The following is a 16,881-nucleotide window of genomic DNA, read 5'->3' as shown; positions in this document are numbered from 1 at the left end:
CTATGCCAGTGCTGGAAAGTACTGACATAAGAGGTGAGGATTGCGCCCTATGTCCGTGTTTCTCAACCAATGCTATGTGCACCACCAGCGATACTTGAGGTTGTGTCTGATGGTACTTGTGGGACCCCCAGGCATCTGCTTCTGGCAGCAAGACAAATGAACTGATGTGACCAACTTCAGTAGGAGGCTTGGCTCCGTGAGCAGCAGGCTTTTCACCTACTCTAAAAAGCCCTCCTGTTCACCCTGAGCCTCTTCCTGATTGGTGTTTGTCATGTGGCATCTGGCCTCTCAACCCAGAAGTAACTGGCAATCACTTCTGCTGGTACTTCCAATAGGTGGATCATGCAAAGTGGTACAGTGTGGGATAAACATTGAGAAACGCTGGTCTATGTGCATACAAGGCTACAATTTCTGGCTCCTAATACAAATCAAGTTTGAAATATTCGGAAGCTAAACCATGAACTAGATGTGACCGGACACCCATAGAGATGCTCCAGAACAGAGTATTCTTCATTCTGGTAGGCAGGCAGAGAGGGTGGTGGGGAACCCTGCTTTAAGTTTGTCCTGGGTGCAGAGACATGATACTTAGGGCCCAATCCTATCCAACTTTCCAGTACTGGTGCAGCCGTGCAAACAGGGCATGCGCTGCATGCTGTGGTGGGGACGCAGTCACAAAGGCCTCCTCAAGGTATGGGAACATTTGTTCCCTTACCTTGGGGCTGCATTGTGGCTACACCAGTGCTGGAAAGTTGGATAGGATTGGGCCCTTAGGCACTACTGTAAGCCCCATAGATCCCCAATGGGCCATCCAAGGCAGTACAAGCTGAAATCCCCTATAGCTGCTTTGGGTTGTTTTTTATAAATACTAACAGTGAGGGAGAAATGCTTTAAATAAATAGATACCTGAAAGGATTCTGGAGGAGAAAGTGCACCACTTTCACAATGTACTCACTCGCAAGCACGCCAAAACCTACGAAAGGAATGTTGCTTTCACCCCTCCTTTCCGTTTTACACTTTTCAAAGAAGTGTTCCAGCAATGTCTCAACCTGCCAGGAAAGCAAAGGGCCACTGCTAAGGTACCCAGAAGCAAAATGTCTCAGAGGCTGTTGCCGTCCTAGGCAGGGCAACATCCTTGAGGCCAGGTGAGATGAATTCCTCAGGTAGCAGACTGGTGGACGGGGGAGGGTGACCAGATGTCATAACGGCAAAAAGAGGATCAGGCACCCCCAAATGTAGGAATTCCAAGAAAAATGTAGGACATGACACAATAAAAGCTATGAACATTCATGTATTGATTTCATGTGGTTAATTTAAACACTTAGGGCACAATCATAAAACAATATTACTTCTTAAATTCAAAACTCTATTACTTATAATTTATTACATTTAACATTAATTACAAGACAGTTCTGCGCTGCCTGCAGGGGCCCACTCACAGGGAAAAGGAGGACATTAAAGTTCTTTTCCAGGACACGAGGCTGAAAACGAGGATATGTCCTGGAAAAAGAAGATACCTGGTCACCCTGGGGGGGGGGGGGGAACCCAACTCCATTTGTTGGGTTCTGCCCACCGATTTGCTGCCCAAGTGCTTCTGCCCCTGACCAGTGTTCTGCCTGTGCTCAATGGTAATGCAAATGCAATGGTAATGCAAATGCAAATTGTAATGCAAATGCAGGCGCTCAAAGGTAATGCAAATGTTCAGTGCTTAGTGACAATGCACTTGCAGAAAAATACTACAGTACCTCATTCTACCAGTGCAAGGATGATAAAGCAGAAAGGCTAGCATATAAAATTCCTTTTAAACTATATAAATATATCCTTCAAAACATGCTAAGGATCTGGCGCAAGGATCCCAATGGCATGGGATTGATTTACAACTCCAAGAGATCCAGTTCAAAACCAAGATCCTTCTTTGCTATCCAGACTGTCTCTCTGGATTTATTTGTTCTCCCAGTGGCTCAATAATATGTGTCAGGTCTTACTTTGTTTCTTCGTTTTGTGTTTCACTGCTTACTGTTAACATGTTTTTAATGCTTTGTTGGATGTTTTTCCTTCTGACCTGTTATGCTACTTTGTATTTTATTATGGAGCTTTGTAAGTCCTCTTGGGTAATTGCTTCAGCATGGGAAAGGTGGGGTATAAATTTCTATAATAATAATATCTTTGCAGTTCCTTACCTTCACTACCTTACTGCCAAACGGCTTGAGGAGTTGACGGAGCAAGCAATATATATCAAACACCTCAAAGGAGCTCTGGGCAGCTCCAGATAGGAAGGCCACGGCTTCCAAGAGTTCTTCAGGAGTCAGGAATGCACCAAAGACCTGAAACAATGCAACATCTCTGAGCGTCAAATCTTGCTTGGTTTATTCAACTTTGTAAATACTCCACTTTTCCATGGAAAATGGTCTTGGTCTTTTAGTGAAAGAAAATGTCCAAAGCAGCTTACAAGTTCAGAACATACACCCGAACGTAAAACATAAACAGTCCAATGTACAACAATGATCAAATCCAGAAGATTCCCAAACATTTCAGCACCATGACCCACTTCTCAATACAACACTCTATTGGGACCCACCTAGCTTTAACAGACTTTAAATGAAAGGCCATCTAGAAAAAAATATTTATTTATTTACAAGCAATAATGCCCAGAAAAAAAGAGTTAGCAGCTACCTTGCAGACTGCAGAAGCTGAGCTCTTTGCAGGTCAATTAGCAGCTATTTGATTTTTGAATAGGTATTGCAGATGTAAGTCAATCTGATGGGAGATTGACTTACATCTGCAATACATGATTTCACATCAAGGACATATTTAAAACTTCTTTCTTGGAATATTGCGGGATGGCGTAGCAAGGTTAACGATGAGACTTTCCAGAGATATTTATGTGATTTTCACATAATCCTTTTGCAGGAAACCTGGTCTCAAATTCCTTTACACCTTCAAGGTTTTAATTCCTACAACATTCCAGCTTATAGAATAAGCTCCAAGGGGCGTTTGCAAGCGGGGATGACAATTTTTGTCTCTTCCCAGCTCAATTCAGAACTGGTGGTCACCAAGACAACTAGCAAATTATGTCATGCAGTCAAGCTTATTCTTAACCATCTCCAATTAATAATTGGAAAGGTTTATCTTCCTCCTGGCTTGAACAGCCAATTATTATCCCAGAATTGGAGCACCTTCTCTAAAATTGTCAAGGAGTTAGACATGGAATTTCCTTCATGCCATTGGCTTATTGGTGGGGATTTCAACGCCAGGCTTGGAAATTCAGAGCCGTTGCTCAGTACTGCCGCAAACTTAGATCCTGATTCATCTCTCCTTGATTTATTTTCTTTAGAGAGATTTTCCAAAGATAATAAAACGAATGCAGCTGGCCTCTATTTGGCCAGATTCTGTCTCAATTTTAATACAATATGGTTAAATGGCCTTGTAGATTTCCCCAATTCAAGTGAATTCACTTCTGCTTCAGCCATTGGTTCCAGTGTTATAGATTATTTCTTGGTTCCACACTTCACCTCAAGGTCAATGTTATTGATTTTTTGCTTGATGATCTAGCAATGAGTGACCATTTTCCTTTCATACTCAAGCTAGATTGAGGTTCTTTCCAGTACTCTACCCCTGATGTAGAGCTTGAAAATGAATATGAAATTAGGCCTAAAATCATGTGGAATACTACAATTAATCAGAAAATGAGCAAACTGCTCTACACGGAGCCATACAAGAGCTATAGAATCCAACTTTTAAACGAGTCAGATCCGATAGAACTAATTCAGATATATGAGTTATTAATCTCTAGGGTTTCATCCACTTTAGTCTCCTACACTAGTATACCCTCTGCTAAAGGTGCTACAGGGGAGGGATCCCAAACAATATCCCCTTGGTTTCATAGGGATTGTATGGATCTCCAAAATCAGATTAGATCCGTTTACCAGCAGTACCGCTATTCAGGGGATATTCAAATTCCCGATACATCTTTTATTCTAAAGAAGCAGCTGCAACAACTGATCCAAGAAAAGCCACATAATGATGCTTCCCGCTTGTGGTATAAACTACTAGCCGCCATAGAACATAAAAATTCTAAGCCATTTTGGGGTATAATCACCAATTCTGCTCAGAAAACTGCACCTCGCTCTCAGATGGTCATCTCCCCACACGAGTGGTGCCGCTTTTTCTCCACCTTATGTTGCCAAGAGGGTGAAAGTGGCTTAGCATCTTTTACTTTAAATCCTTCAGCAACCACCCCATGGCCTCCTGTATCCACTGAAGAAATGATAGAGCTAGTCTCTCAAAGTAAACAAGGGAAAGCTCCTGGGCCAGATTTGGTATTGTCAGAGATCCAGAAAGTGGACCCCGAATGGTGGGCCCCTATTCTATCCTCATTATTCACAGTGGTGGACCAAACAGATATAATACCAGCTGAATGGACAAATGCTACTATAGTGCCTATTTACAAAAAAAGGCGACCATCCTGATCCCTCCCATTTTAGACCTATAAGCCTTTTATCAGTGGGGGCAAAACTTTATACAAAACATCTTTTAAACAAGCTGCTATCCTGGATGGAAGATCTGGGCCTTCCAGGGTGGGATCAGATAGGATTTGGAAAAGGATCTTCACCAATTGATCACTGTGCTGTTTTAGCTCATTTGACTGACAAGTACACAAGGCTAAAAAATCAAAACTTATATGTTGCTTTTCTGGATCTTAAAGGAGCCTTTGACTCTGTTAATAGATCGCTGCTATGGGACAAACTAGTTAAACTCAATATAGACCCTGGACTTCTATCTCTTATTCAGAAACTTTATACAGTCACCACCTGCCAAATTAAATTGACATCTGGGGAAATTGACCCCCCAAAATTCAAGTCAAAAGGGGAGTGAAACAGGGGTGCATTTTAGCACCCACTCTTTTTCATCTTTTTCTACACGATTTTACCCCCTTTTTGCTTCGGATAGATGGACATTTTTCCAAACTAGGTTCAATGCATATTCCAACATTGCTTTATGCAGATGATGCAGTGCTAGTTTCCTGTACACCTAGTGGACTTAAGCGACTTTTAAATAGAACTTCTGACTATCTGAAGTGCAACAAACTCGAATTGAACTCTCAGAAAACCAAAGTTATGGTCTTTTCAAAATCATGGAGCCCAGGCACTTGGTCTATTGGAGGGGAGAAACTGGAACAGGTCAAAAGCTTTAAATAACTTGGAATTCACTTCCACTGCAATCTTTGCTAGGGTACTCATCAAAAATTGCTTACCAACTTGGCCCGTGTCACTTTGCAGAGCACCAATCGATTCTTTTTTAGTCAGGGCAATCGTTATATACCAGCTGCTCTCAAGGTATTTAATGCCAAGTTATCAGCACAGCTCCTGTATGGGTGCCCTATCTGGATTAGTGCTATAAATCACACCCTTGAGAGTATCCAAGCTAAATTTTTGAGGGCTATCCTGGGTTTACCTAAATCTGTACCATACTCTGCATTATGTTTGGAGACCGGACAATCGCTCTTAGTATCAAGAGCATGGCTTTAACCGTACGCTATTGGCTCCAATTCCATTATAACGTGAAACCAGGCAGTCTCCTATTCAGAATGCTATCTGAGTCTGGTTCTTCTAAATGGTATAGCCAAATTAAATCAAAAATCGAATCCATTGGTTTTTCTTTGGATTTTTTAAGATTCTATCCATTCCCTGGAGTTTATCAAAGCATGAAGCAAAGAATACTAGACATTGAGGCACAAAACCTCTTTGAACTTGCTTCTAGAATTTGCTCCCCTCTTAATTTCTCTATCCCGCTAAAGTATGGGCAAATGGCTCCTTATCTAAGTATTCTGATCAACCCTTCTGAACGTCGTGCAATCTCCTTGGGCAAGATTCAATGTGTTTCCATCCAAGGTCACAGAAGGCAGATATAGGCAAATACCATATAAAGAACGCCTCTGCCCTTGTAATTTGGGAAATGTTGACTCAATCATACACATTCTTTTTTATTGTCCTTGGCACACTAGATCCCGCCACACTTACATGACTCCACTAATCGGCAAAATGAATGGGCTTTCGGATGAGGCAAAACTGAAGTGTCTCCTAAATGACTGCTCACCAGATGTGCTAGAGGGAATTTCTAAATTTTTACTTTTGGTGATTTCTAAGCCTTCTTAATGTAATTTGTCAAAAATGTTGATATTTTATGTTGAACTGTAAATGTTTTATTAGTAATTTAGTATCTTAACTCCATTTTTGATCAACGGGATTAGGACTAATTATGTTTGCTTTTATGATTTCTCTGTCTATGCCCAATCAAGGTTTATTCATTCACTCATTCATTTTTGAATAGCTTCAGGGCTTGAGGCAATTAGTTATCTGATCTTTCCATCATCCTTATGCTACCCACCAAAAATCAGGGCATGACCCACCAGTGGGTCCCAAACCACATTTTGGGGACCACTGTGTTAATCAGTTCAAAAGCCTTTTCATCAACTGAGAAGGTTCCATTTGAGTCACATTTGTCAGGAGCCATGAATTTGCCTTAGGGCCCAATCCTATCCAACTTTCCAGTGCTGATGCAGCATACCAAAGGGGTGTGTGCCGCATCCTGCAGTGGGGAAGCAGTCAAGGAAGCCACCTCAAGGTAAGGGAACATTTGTTCCCATACCTCAGGGCTGCATTGTGCCTCCATCAGCACTGGAAAGTTGGAGAGGATTGGGCCCTTATTCTTATTTCCAACCTGTCTCTCAACTACTGGGTCTTACGCTTTCATGTGACTGTAAATATTTAACAATGATTAAGATGAAAATAAAACACCACCACCTTTGGTTTAAACCTTTGGTTCCCAAGCTGTGGTCCACAGGTGGTCCGTGAGACCCTGAGAAGTGGTCCACACAGTCTCAGGAAAAACAACAACATGCCTTTAATCACTTCCATGTTGCCAAGTGAGCATTTCCACATGGACCACCATAGAGCGTGGAGATCAGACCGCCCACAGCCAGCACTGAAATATTAGCTGTGGTTGTGGGCGGTCCATTCTCTCTGATTGTGCATTTTTTGTGTGTAGGGGGTGAGGTGGGAACGAGGGGGGGGTTCCACATTGTCCACGACAATTCTCATTTTGCCTCAGTGGTCTGCAGGCTCCTAAAGATTGCGCACTACTGGTTTAAGCCAACAATGAAGGTGCTTATGTGCACCAAAAAAAGCATGGAAATGGTTAGTTAAGGTTATTTGCCTTCACTTCCATGCCATGTTAGCAATAATACACATTCTACAATTGAACATCTTGTGTTTGTGCCTGGCTTAACCAGTGGCTCTCAAACTGTGGGTCACAACTACAAGTGGGTCACAAACTGATTTTTAGCAGGTTGCATAACATGGCCTGAGTTTGCTGAGCTGTTGTGGGTTTTTTTTTTTTTATTACTTGTAAAGCACACCTTCTGGAGTGTGTTTTTCTCATTGAGCATGTTTTCATGAGCAAGAACACAACGCGACAAGGACCAGAGTGGGCTGTAGAATGGAAAGCAGAATGCTTGGCCCCCTCTGGGCTGAGATGCATTGTGTTCTTGCTGACAAAAACATGTTCCACAGGTGAGCTTTTTGTGTTTAAAAAAAATGCAAAAGCTTAGCAACCCAGATGATTGGGCAGCGATGTGATGGCATCATTACGCCACCGCCAAAACATCTGGGTTGCTCAGCTCCATGCTGAAGGTGGATCATGGGGCTAAAATGGTTGAGAACTACTGGCTTAACCTCCAAGCACCTACATTTTCCCCCAGTCTTTCAGCCCCATTCCTCTTCCTTTCCAGGTTGGAAGAACCCTGAAGTTTAGGACGCAGTGAGGCCTCAGACCATGTAAGGCTTCACACCCTTTCCTCCTTGCTTTTCTCATATGTTTTCCTTTGGACCAAGAGACGGGTCTAAATTATTACTAGTAAAATGTTGCATAGCCAGGGAGGGGTGGAAAGGTTAATAGACAGAAACTATAGAGCCAGACACAAGAAACAAAGGGGTAGAAAGCCAAAAAAATGAATGGTGAGTCAAAGGGAGGAATGAATTAGGAATGAATTAGATGTCCCCCATATACACACACACTCAGGCCCCAATCCTTTCACCCACCAGCAGCAGCAATGCAGGTGCACCTCAAAGGAGCACACTGCATCCTATGGTAGGTGGGGACTACCTGAAGACAAATGGGATGTGGTGATGGCATCTGGCCTAGGTGCCTTTAAAAGGAGATTGGACAAATTTCTGGAGGAAAAGTCCATCACGGGTTACAAGCCGTGAAGTGTATGTGCAACCTCCTGATTTTAGAAGTGGGTTACCTTAGAACACCATATGCAAGGGATGGCACCGGGATGTAGGTCTCTTGTTGTCTTGTGTGCTCCCTGAGACATTTGGTGGGCCACTGTGACATACAGGAAGCCAGTGGGATAGCAGTGCAGGGGGTAGCAGTCACACCGGGCAACAAGCTTTAGGGGGGCAACAAGCTGAGCTTGACACTAGTGGCCAAAATTGTGCAAATCTTGTATATACGAATAATACCATCATGTTATATATCATTAGAAAGGTTATTTAATGCAGAATTCAGTTAAACAAACCACATTAGAATAACTGTATTTTATCAAAAGTTATGGCCAATTAACCAGAAAACGAAAATACAACTGCCTTAAAGAACAAAAACCAACTTTAACTCAAAACTGACTTATGAGACTGATTTTTCTGAGAGCCAATGAGATGTTCTTATGATACAGCAGAGAACCAGTAAGATGTGAATATGAGTCAGCTCTCATTTCCATGTATCATAATACAGCTACTCCTGCTAACTGGTAAAGAGGCACTTTTTCAAGTGGTGCTCCTCTTCTATTTAGCAGGGGGAGAACAACCATCCCTCATCACCCCAGCACAGTGTCTTGAACCAATAAGGGGCAAACTTTTTATGTATTTACTTAATAAAGTTTGATTTTGTCATGGGGGTGGCCACAAAATCTTTGATTCCAGGTAGCAGATAGATGCCTTAGCTATGCCACTGGCTGGGGGGAGATGGCAGATCAAGTGGGTGATGAGCTCCTTGGGGGAGGAGGCAAGTTTCCCCCCAATTTGCACTTTTAAAAAAGCCTGGGCTTGATATCACTTCCTGCTGTGAAATCACTTCCAGGGCATCATTTTGAGCTACACATTCATTAGCTACGCCACTGCAGGAAGCTGCGCTAGATGGGCCTATGGCCTGATTCAGTGGGGCTGTTCTTATCTTCTTATGGGAGGCAAGTAAAAAGCATTTACTTATTTTTTTAACTAACCCCACATAAGCCCTGGGGCTAGCGATGGGTCTCTTTGGACATACACCACCTGTGTTGGTGGTGTATGTCCAAGGTGGGAAAAGGGGCAGGGAGGTTTCTGAAAGGGGGGATTAGATTCAGCATGCACCATTGCTGCTGGATCCACCCCCTCCTGCCCCTCCCACGGAATGCCCCAGCCCTCCCCTTCCATGCACACACCTGCCCTCCCCGCTGACCTGTTGTTGGGGGATATAGGAAACCCACTGCTGCCTGGTCAGCACCACTAACTGTTTCTGGCAGCCACCCAGCAGTGTGCTCAAGTGTTGTATTTCGCAATGTGATAAGTCAGGTTGTGCTGCTGGAACACAAGTTCCAGCAGAGCAGCCCAAGGATAGGATTGTGCTGTCACTCACTCTCATATGGGGTCAGGAGTACTCTGTCCCTTGTGATGCTAACTTACTCTGACCAGGATGAAGCTGTTGTTCCTGAAGATGGTTGGTAGTGCTACATCAGTTGCATTCAGGATGCGGAGTGCATTCTTGATAGAGTCTTGGTTCAAGGAGGAATTTATCAGCATGTCTGCAAGGGAAAGAAACAGCTTCGACTCATCCCACCATACGACGGATGCCCCTTCATTGCAACTCCTCCCTGGCCTCCATCGGAATGAGATCAGAGAATCCCGTATTGAACAGTTGCTTGACCCTCCATCAGATCAGCTGAAGGTTGCTTGCTATTGACTGCCAAAATATGTGGTCCTCTAGTCTGGAAAGATCTTGGTGAAGCTCGGAGGAACATGGTGAAACAGCGACAGAGTTAGGACAGCCACTGCAGCCACTGCAAGAGGGTGGCAGGGAGGAGGAGGCAGTCCCGTGGCGATGACTAGCGGGTGCCTGTCAAGGCAACAGTGCCCATGAGAGGGGGTAATTTGTACCCAGGCACAGAGTGAAAAAGGGGGCCCAGCAGCCAAAGGAGGGGCCGCAGAAATTTCTCACCTGGACTTGGGATGCTGGGGTTGCTGCGGCATTGGCTGCTGCAAGCCATATGCACCGGGCCAGGGAATGCATACATGACACTCCTTAACACTCCTGGTGTCAAATCCAGGAGGCAACCGACCTGCTGCAGTAGCTCTTTAGTTTGTGGATCCACTTTCCAGGAAGGAGTGTATAAGAGCTCAGGGACACAGCGGTGCGATTACAGCTACTGCAGAAGAGGGCAGTGGTGGCTTGGGATGGACTGAGAAAGTTGGACAGAAAAGGGGATTTCAGTGCATGGAGATAGGCACAAACAAATAAGAAAACAAAACAGACTTTGTAGTTAAAAGAAGAAAAAGGCCCAGCAGGCATCTCTGATTGATTGGCCTTCTCTCTCACCCATTCAGGGCTTCAAACCAGTGATGTAAATGAGGAAGGCTGATTGGTTGGTGCTGCCACCAAGACCATCTTACACCGGGTCTTCAGGGAGCACAGTAAAAAAGGCTTCAAGGGCTTTTTGTCCCACTGTGCCAGGCTGTGTTTGCCAACAGGAAAGCACCCACCGGAATACTGCAGGGAAGAACTGGTGAGTACAGTATGTGCTTTGAATTCGCAATCAGTCAAATACCTGCAGAATCATGACCATGGCTGATGTGGAAGTAGAAACCAGATTTAGGCCCTGGGATTCAGCAGTGTCGGAATGAGTGTTCTGGTGTCACTAGGTGCTTTCTGTCTGTCACAGAAGGTGGCACGCCCTGGTCCCTGCAAGCAGCTGGCTCCGCACACCTGCCTGTACCCAGTGGCATAGCTGGAGGGGGGGCAGAGCACTCAGCTGGCAGGGAGCCTCAGTGCAGCGGGCAAGTGGCCCCTCCCTCGGAGCCATTCCCTGCGGGGGGAGCAAAGCGCAAAATTTTTACACACAAGCAAATGTGGTTGTGTTTCTCCTAGCAGGTGCAAAGCTTCTCCCCAGCTCCAAATCAGGAAGTAACCTGTACCTGGCCAACCCCTGCAAGGGGCTGTCCCAACAGTGAGACAGATGCTCACCTGTGCAAGGCCTCTTCCCTCAGGTGAGCAAGGCTCGGGGGGGCCGGCCTCGGTGGATTGCTCCACTCTGACCGGCGAAGGACGAGCGGGGCAGCAGACATATTCCACCCCTCGGAAGTGGTCAGCCCCGCAGGGCAGTGGCATCCCATAGCTGTGAAGCTCCAGCTGCTCTCTGCTGCAGGCCTAGGAACTGGAGGACAACATCAGAACCCTCGCAGAGCAACACTTTTTGGCCACCTGGGTGGCAACACTCTATGCTCAAAAGACAAATCAAATCACATTGAAAAAGCAACTGTGCATCAACATAACACAAACTGTGCTGAATTGTTCCGCCTGCATAGTTTACACATGCTTGATCTCTTTGAGCACTACAAGAAAAAAAGACCGTACACTTAGTGTGTGCTCTACACACAAAAAGCCCCAGGTTCAAGCCCCCAAAGTGTCATCTGCACATGTTATATTTGACATTTTAACTCGCTGGCAGAATTCTGCCACTAGTGGGGAAGGGCAAGGAGCTATACAGACCCTCCACCCTTCTGACCAGTGCCACTGATGCGCTGCCCTCCCTCTCGAGGTTCCAGGCATTGTTCCAATGGTATCTTAGCCTTCGTTAAACTTGCTTTAAAAAAAATAATCAAAACTGATGTTCTTCATTGGAATTGCACCACTAATACCACATTCCGTTGCTTTCCTGATATCAGGCAGGCACGCACACATGGAGCATTGTGGCACCTTTCAGGGATTTTTAACAGGAAACTCTCAGCAAACCTCTGTTTCTGGCACCCGACTCAAAGGAAGCTGTGAGTTCAGTCAGCTGAAATCACTTCCATGCCGGCAGGGCCATCTGTGCTGTGCTCTCAGCATCTTTTAACAGACTTGGAGGCTCTTCACACACACACACCCCGCCCCCAGCAGAGTTTGCTTGATGGGTAGACACCCACCGTCCTTCACAAAGAAAATCAAGACAACTCACCTCTTTGGCCACACTGTGCCAATACAAGCAGCTCTCGCAGGAGTCCGTCTTCTCCTGGTGCAGGAAGGGCACAAGGAGGGCTTCGCTCACAAATTCGCCCACTGGGGAAGAGAGAAAGCAAGAGATAGAGCTGTTGTCTCCTTCAAGGCCCTGTGACAGAGGACAGGGCTGGCTCATCCACGAGGCCAGCTGAGATGGATGCTTCAGGTTGTGGATTGGTAAGGGGTGGCAAGGTGCACATCAACCCAACTCTGCAACGTCTTTGTCCGCTCTCGAGATTCAAAAAGGAAATGGGGAACAGAGCAGAAGTGTGGAAGATAAGAGAGTGGTAGACTAGAGTGTCTCTGCCCAGGCCTTAGAAAGATGTGTAGAATTGATCCGTAAGGCACGTGTAAAATTGCCCCATAAGAAATTGCACCATCCAGAATATAATGTAAGATGGCACACATCCATCAGTACCAATTTGTCAACAGGTAATATACAACCATTTTGCAAGAGAAGCCCTATACATCAGAAATACTCCCCAGAAGTGATTTCACAGCTGTCCACATTAAAGGGACTTAGGGCACAATCCTAACCGGGTCTACTCAGAAGTAAGTTCTATTTTGTTCAATGGGACTTACTCTCAGGAAAGTGTGGTTACTATTGCAGCCTCAATCTGCACTCCTACACACATGCAACCAGAGCAAACCCCCCTGGGCAAAGTAGGGCTCACTTCTGAGTTAATATGGGCAGTCTTGCACTTTCAGGCTGCAACCCTATGCCTCCATACTTAGAAGTGAACCTCACTGAACTCAGCAGGACTTCCGTCAGAGTCAAAAACATGCAGAATTGCCCCATAAGGGATGTGTAGAATTGCCCCATAAGGCACAAACACTTGCAGCACCCTGAAAGTAACTACCTTTATCTGCATAGCACCAAAGTTCATCTTCATGTCCATTTTACAAACTGAGAGACTAAGGATCCCACAGAGTGGGCAGGGAATAAGAATCCAGATTTCACTGTCCCCTGGAACACAAGGGGTCCATTCTGCATCAGAGGCACCTACCCAGGCATCGACAGGGCACTACAATGTGCTGATGACCCTTGCAGTTGGGCCTCCCCTTCTTGCCCCAGTTGTCAATTGTGACTGGCTGGGTCCCCTCCACGGCTTTAGTGATTTGCAACTCAGCATACACCTGATGGAAAAGAGGATAATCATCACAGCAGGAAACTGAGGAATGGGGAGGGGTCAAATGGGTACCCCTTTATTATTATTATTATTATTATTATTATTATTATTATTATTATTATTAACAGTATTTATATACCACTTTTCAACAAAAAGTTCACAAAGCAGTTTATAGAAAAAAAAATCAAATAACTAATGGCTCCCTGTCCCTTAACCCTCTCTTGTCCCTTTCCACTGCGCGTGACAAGGAACAAGGTTGCATTTGTACGCTGACCTTCCTTGCTCCAAAGAGACTCAGAGCCGCATACCCAGATCACCTAAATCAGTGATTTTCATGCTGGATTTTCAACATTGGTGTGCTACGAATGTTCTTGCAGGTATACTTGGGGAAGGGGCATTTACTGGTATGGCCACGGGGTGATGTGAGCCTCCATCCAACAGCATGGTGTGCCTTGTCAATTGTCCAAAAATCAATGGTGCGCCTTGAAATGTTAGCACATGTTTGTGTGCCATTCGATGAAAAAGGTTGAAAACCACTGCCCTAAACAGTTTACCAGTCAGAAACTGGACAAGTCCAGACCTGCTCCGTTTCAGAGACGGAAGTAACTCTGGCTCCTGCAGGCTACACATCGGGCTCAGCACTATCGAATGAGGTCGACTGGACTTCCAGAATGAGAAGCAACTTACCGGTGTGGTGTCAAACCAGGACCAGGGGAGATCTGGATTCCAATCCCTGCACAGTGATGAAACTCACTGGGTGACCTCAGGCTACTTTAAGTCATACCCCACTTCACATGATTGCTGTGAAGCTACGTATTGCTACTTGGAGTTATTTAGGGAGCTACTTGGTGGGAGGGTGGGATTAAAGTGAAATATTAGGGGTATCCATGAACGGGATTCCTAAAGGAAGCACTCAGCATGCGCATATAATACGTAGGCATTTGTGGGGTAAGAGAGTTGCGTGCTCAAGGAGAGCACTGAACTGTGCAAAGACAGTGAGACACCTCAGAGAGTGCAGCTAAATGGGTGCGATCAACAGGAGTAGGAGAAAAAGGATCAAGGCCACCCAGACAGAGGACCCTGCCTTAGGACAAACGGCTGATGAGCAGGCTCTGATGTGCCTTGCAGAGAGTATGTGCCCCAAGAAGGGGTGGCACTGCCAGTAATGCTCATATGGGCGGTGCTCATGTGCTGGCCTGACACTCATGGGAATGAGCACGGGCTGTGAGAAGGGTGTAACACGTGGGTTGTGAATAAAGGGGGAGTGGTTTTCCCTTGTGCAGGAATAGTACACCGAAGCATCACTACTCTGTGTGTGTGTGTGTGTAACCAGGTGGCAACAGCTGGAGATGTTTGCATGCTTGGAGGGGGTTCATATCAATGCATGCGAGACTGGAAGTGCGCACCCCGAACGAGGGAACACCTGACCCAAGCTTTGTATGCCAGCAAGTCTTGTATAGCCCAGTTGTCCCAATCTCATAATGTGGACCACTGTGGCATTCCAACAGGCTTGCAAAACAAGAACCATGCCACAGATCAACTGTGCTTCTTTATTTTACAACTGGGTCCGCTGCAGCTTGTCTTTCCTTCAAGGTGCTCAGCCCAGTGGATGTGGGGTTTCCAGTTGGTCCCTCACCCGGGTTACCCCACCTGCTAAGCTTCAGGGGGGCACCTATATTCAGCTATATCAGTACCATCAGACCCTTGTTTTGAACCCACAGAGATTGAACAGATCCAATGGCACACATGGGAAGAAGAGAGAGAAATAGCCCTTGTTGGGACGAGAGGGACAAAGTGGGGCTTCCGTGCTGGTGGAACCTTAGGGCCAAGTCAGAACAGTTAACCCCTGCTAACTGGGCAGAGAGGCAGCTTTCAAAGGGGTGTCCTCTTCTATTTAGCTGGGGGAGAGCAACTGTCCCTCTTCACCCCAGCATGGCATCTTCTCCAGTGGCTATTGCTGGTGCCTCTTCTGTATTTTTTTAAGACGGTGAGCCCTTTGGTGACAGGAAACCATTTCTTGATTTATTTTGCTACTAACTGTTGAAAAGCAGTATTCCTCATCATCATCGTCGTCATCATCATCCTAATAGCAGCAGCAAGCGGAGACAAGGCCAGGTGTGCAGGTGGAGGCAAAGGTTCGGGGAGCAGGATTTGAAAAGGGACGAGGGGAAGAGGGTCTGAGTGAGCTCTGGGAGTCCAGCTGGGTGTGCGGTGCTGATGTACCTCTTGGCAGCAGCTGCGGATCTCCTCCCTGGTGCAGAAACAAGTGTGGGTCCCAAAGGCGTGGGGCTGCCAGTGCCCCATCTGGACACTGAGATGCAAGAGCAGCTTCCCACAGAACAGGGCCACCTGGGGGTCCCCGAGCGCTGGCCTGAGTGCCGCTCCCGTCCCCTGCAACACACCAAAGGGAGGGGAAAGAGACCAGCACCTTTCAAAAACCGCTCATCCCTCCTGTTGCGCTCCCTGGCACACGTGGGTGTGTTTGCAGTGCCAGGAGAGTCCGATGCCTGGCAAGAGCAAGGATGAAGAGGCCTCTCCTGCTGTTGCTCCCCCGCCAACCCAAATCTCCACCTCGACCTTCCCCCTCCCTTTGTCTGCACCGCCATCACTTGGTGGGCAGGGATGTTGTTGCTGTGGTAACCACTCCCCACGGAGTTGCCAGATCTTCTCTGTTGCCATGGAGACCAGCTCCCAGATGGAAATGAACACTGCATCACCAGCCCCTCCCTTAGCCATTGCTCGGCTTGGGCCCACTCCCACTGGCTGGGTACCTCCTTTTCTCCCCCCCACCCTGCTTCACCTTCTACTTCCTCTCCCTCCCCTCTCCGGCCTTCCCCTCTGTTCCTTTCCCAGCACCCCTCTCATCTTGGATCTGTCCCTCCCATCTTAATGAGTCCCAGTGTCTCAGCGCATCTCTGCCTCTTCTCAGGACGTCACCCTCAGGGCAAGTCCAGATGGGGCCTCCACATCTGGCAGTGAGCAGCTCAACCTGCCAGCATCAGGGCTGAGAAGCAGGTACTGTCCCAGACTCCTGATTCCCACCCTGCCAAGGGGTCCCGGTCTGTGGCCCCTGCAATGCCACTGCCCAGCTCTGGAATCAAAATGGTTTTCATGACTTCATCCAGCCTGGCCAAAAGAACTCTCGATGCCGGTGGTGTAGCTAAGGCACCCAGGGGCACAAAAAGTCTTCATACCGCCATGCCCCCATTGCAACCCATGCCCCTTCCAAATTTTAGCATCCCCTATATCAGTGGTGCACCTATGGGGGCAGGAAAGTACCACGCCTTGAGGGGGTGTCTTTTTTTACTGAAAACTGGGAGTGGCTTTCGGAGGCCTCTGACTCAAGGCGTGGTACCCAGGATAGTGCAGCCCCCTGCCCCTTTTGGCGATGCTGCTGCTCCAAGGGCCACAGACCAGGAAGCACCCAGAATGCAGAAAGGAACTCCCGCTGGTGCTAGGCAGAGCA

At 46.6% G+C, this 16,881-nt stretch overlaps 1 protein-coding gene across 1 annotated transcript in view; it reads right to left on the bottom strand.

Annotated features, from left to right (window-relative positions):
* LOC136661488 (kin of IRRE-like protein 1) overlaps positions 1 to 16,615 on the bottom strand; it is a gene marked incomplete at its 3' end in the record, with an annotated part of 38,523 nt that extends 21,908 nt beyond the window's left edge. The window contains exons 1-5 of the mRNA XM_066638770.1: positions 16,610 to 16,615; positions 15,639 to 15,806; positions 13,293 to 13,422; positions 12,245 to 12,345; positions 11,272 to 11,454 (exon numbers count right to left, since the gene is read on the bottom strand). Of these exons, the coding sequence (XP_066494867.1) occupies positions 11,272 to 11,454; positions 12,245 to 12,345; positions 13,293 to 13,422; positions 15,639 to 15,806; positions 16,610 to 16,615 (588 nt within the window). The remainder of the gene's footprint in view (positions 1 to 11,271; positions 11,455 to 12,244; positions 12,346 to 13,292; positions 13,423 to 15,638; positions 15,807 to 16,609) is intronic.
* Between the last annotated feature and the right edge of the window lie 266 nt (positions 16,616 to 16,881).

This window comes from Tiliqua scincoides, chromosome 10 (genome assembly GCF_035046505.1).
Source record: "Tiliqua scincoides isolate rTilSci1 chromosome 10, rTilSci1.hap2, whole genome shotgun sequence".
Classification (NCBI taxonomy): domain Eukaryota; kingdom Metazoa; phylum Chordata; class Lepidosauria; order Squamata; family Scincidae; genus Tiliqua; species Tiliqua scincoides.
The sequence above is the reverse complement of the archived record's forward strand: the minus strand, read 5'-3'. Positions and strand labels throughout refer to the sequence as shown.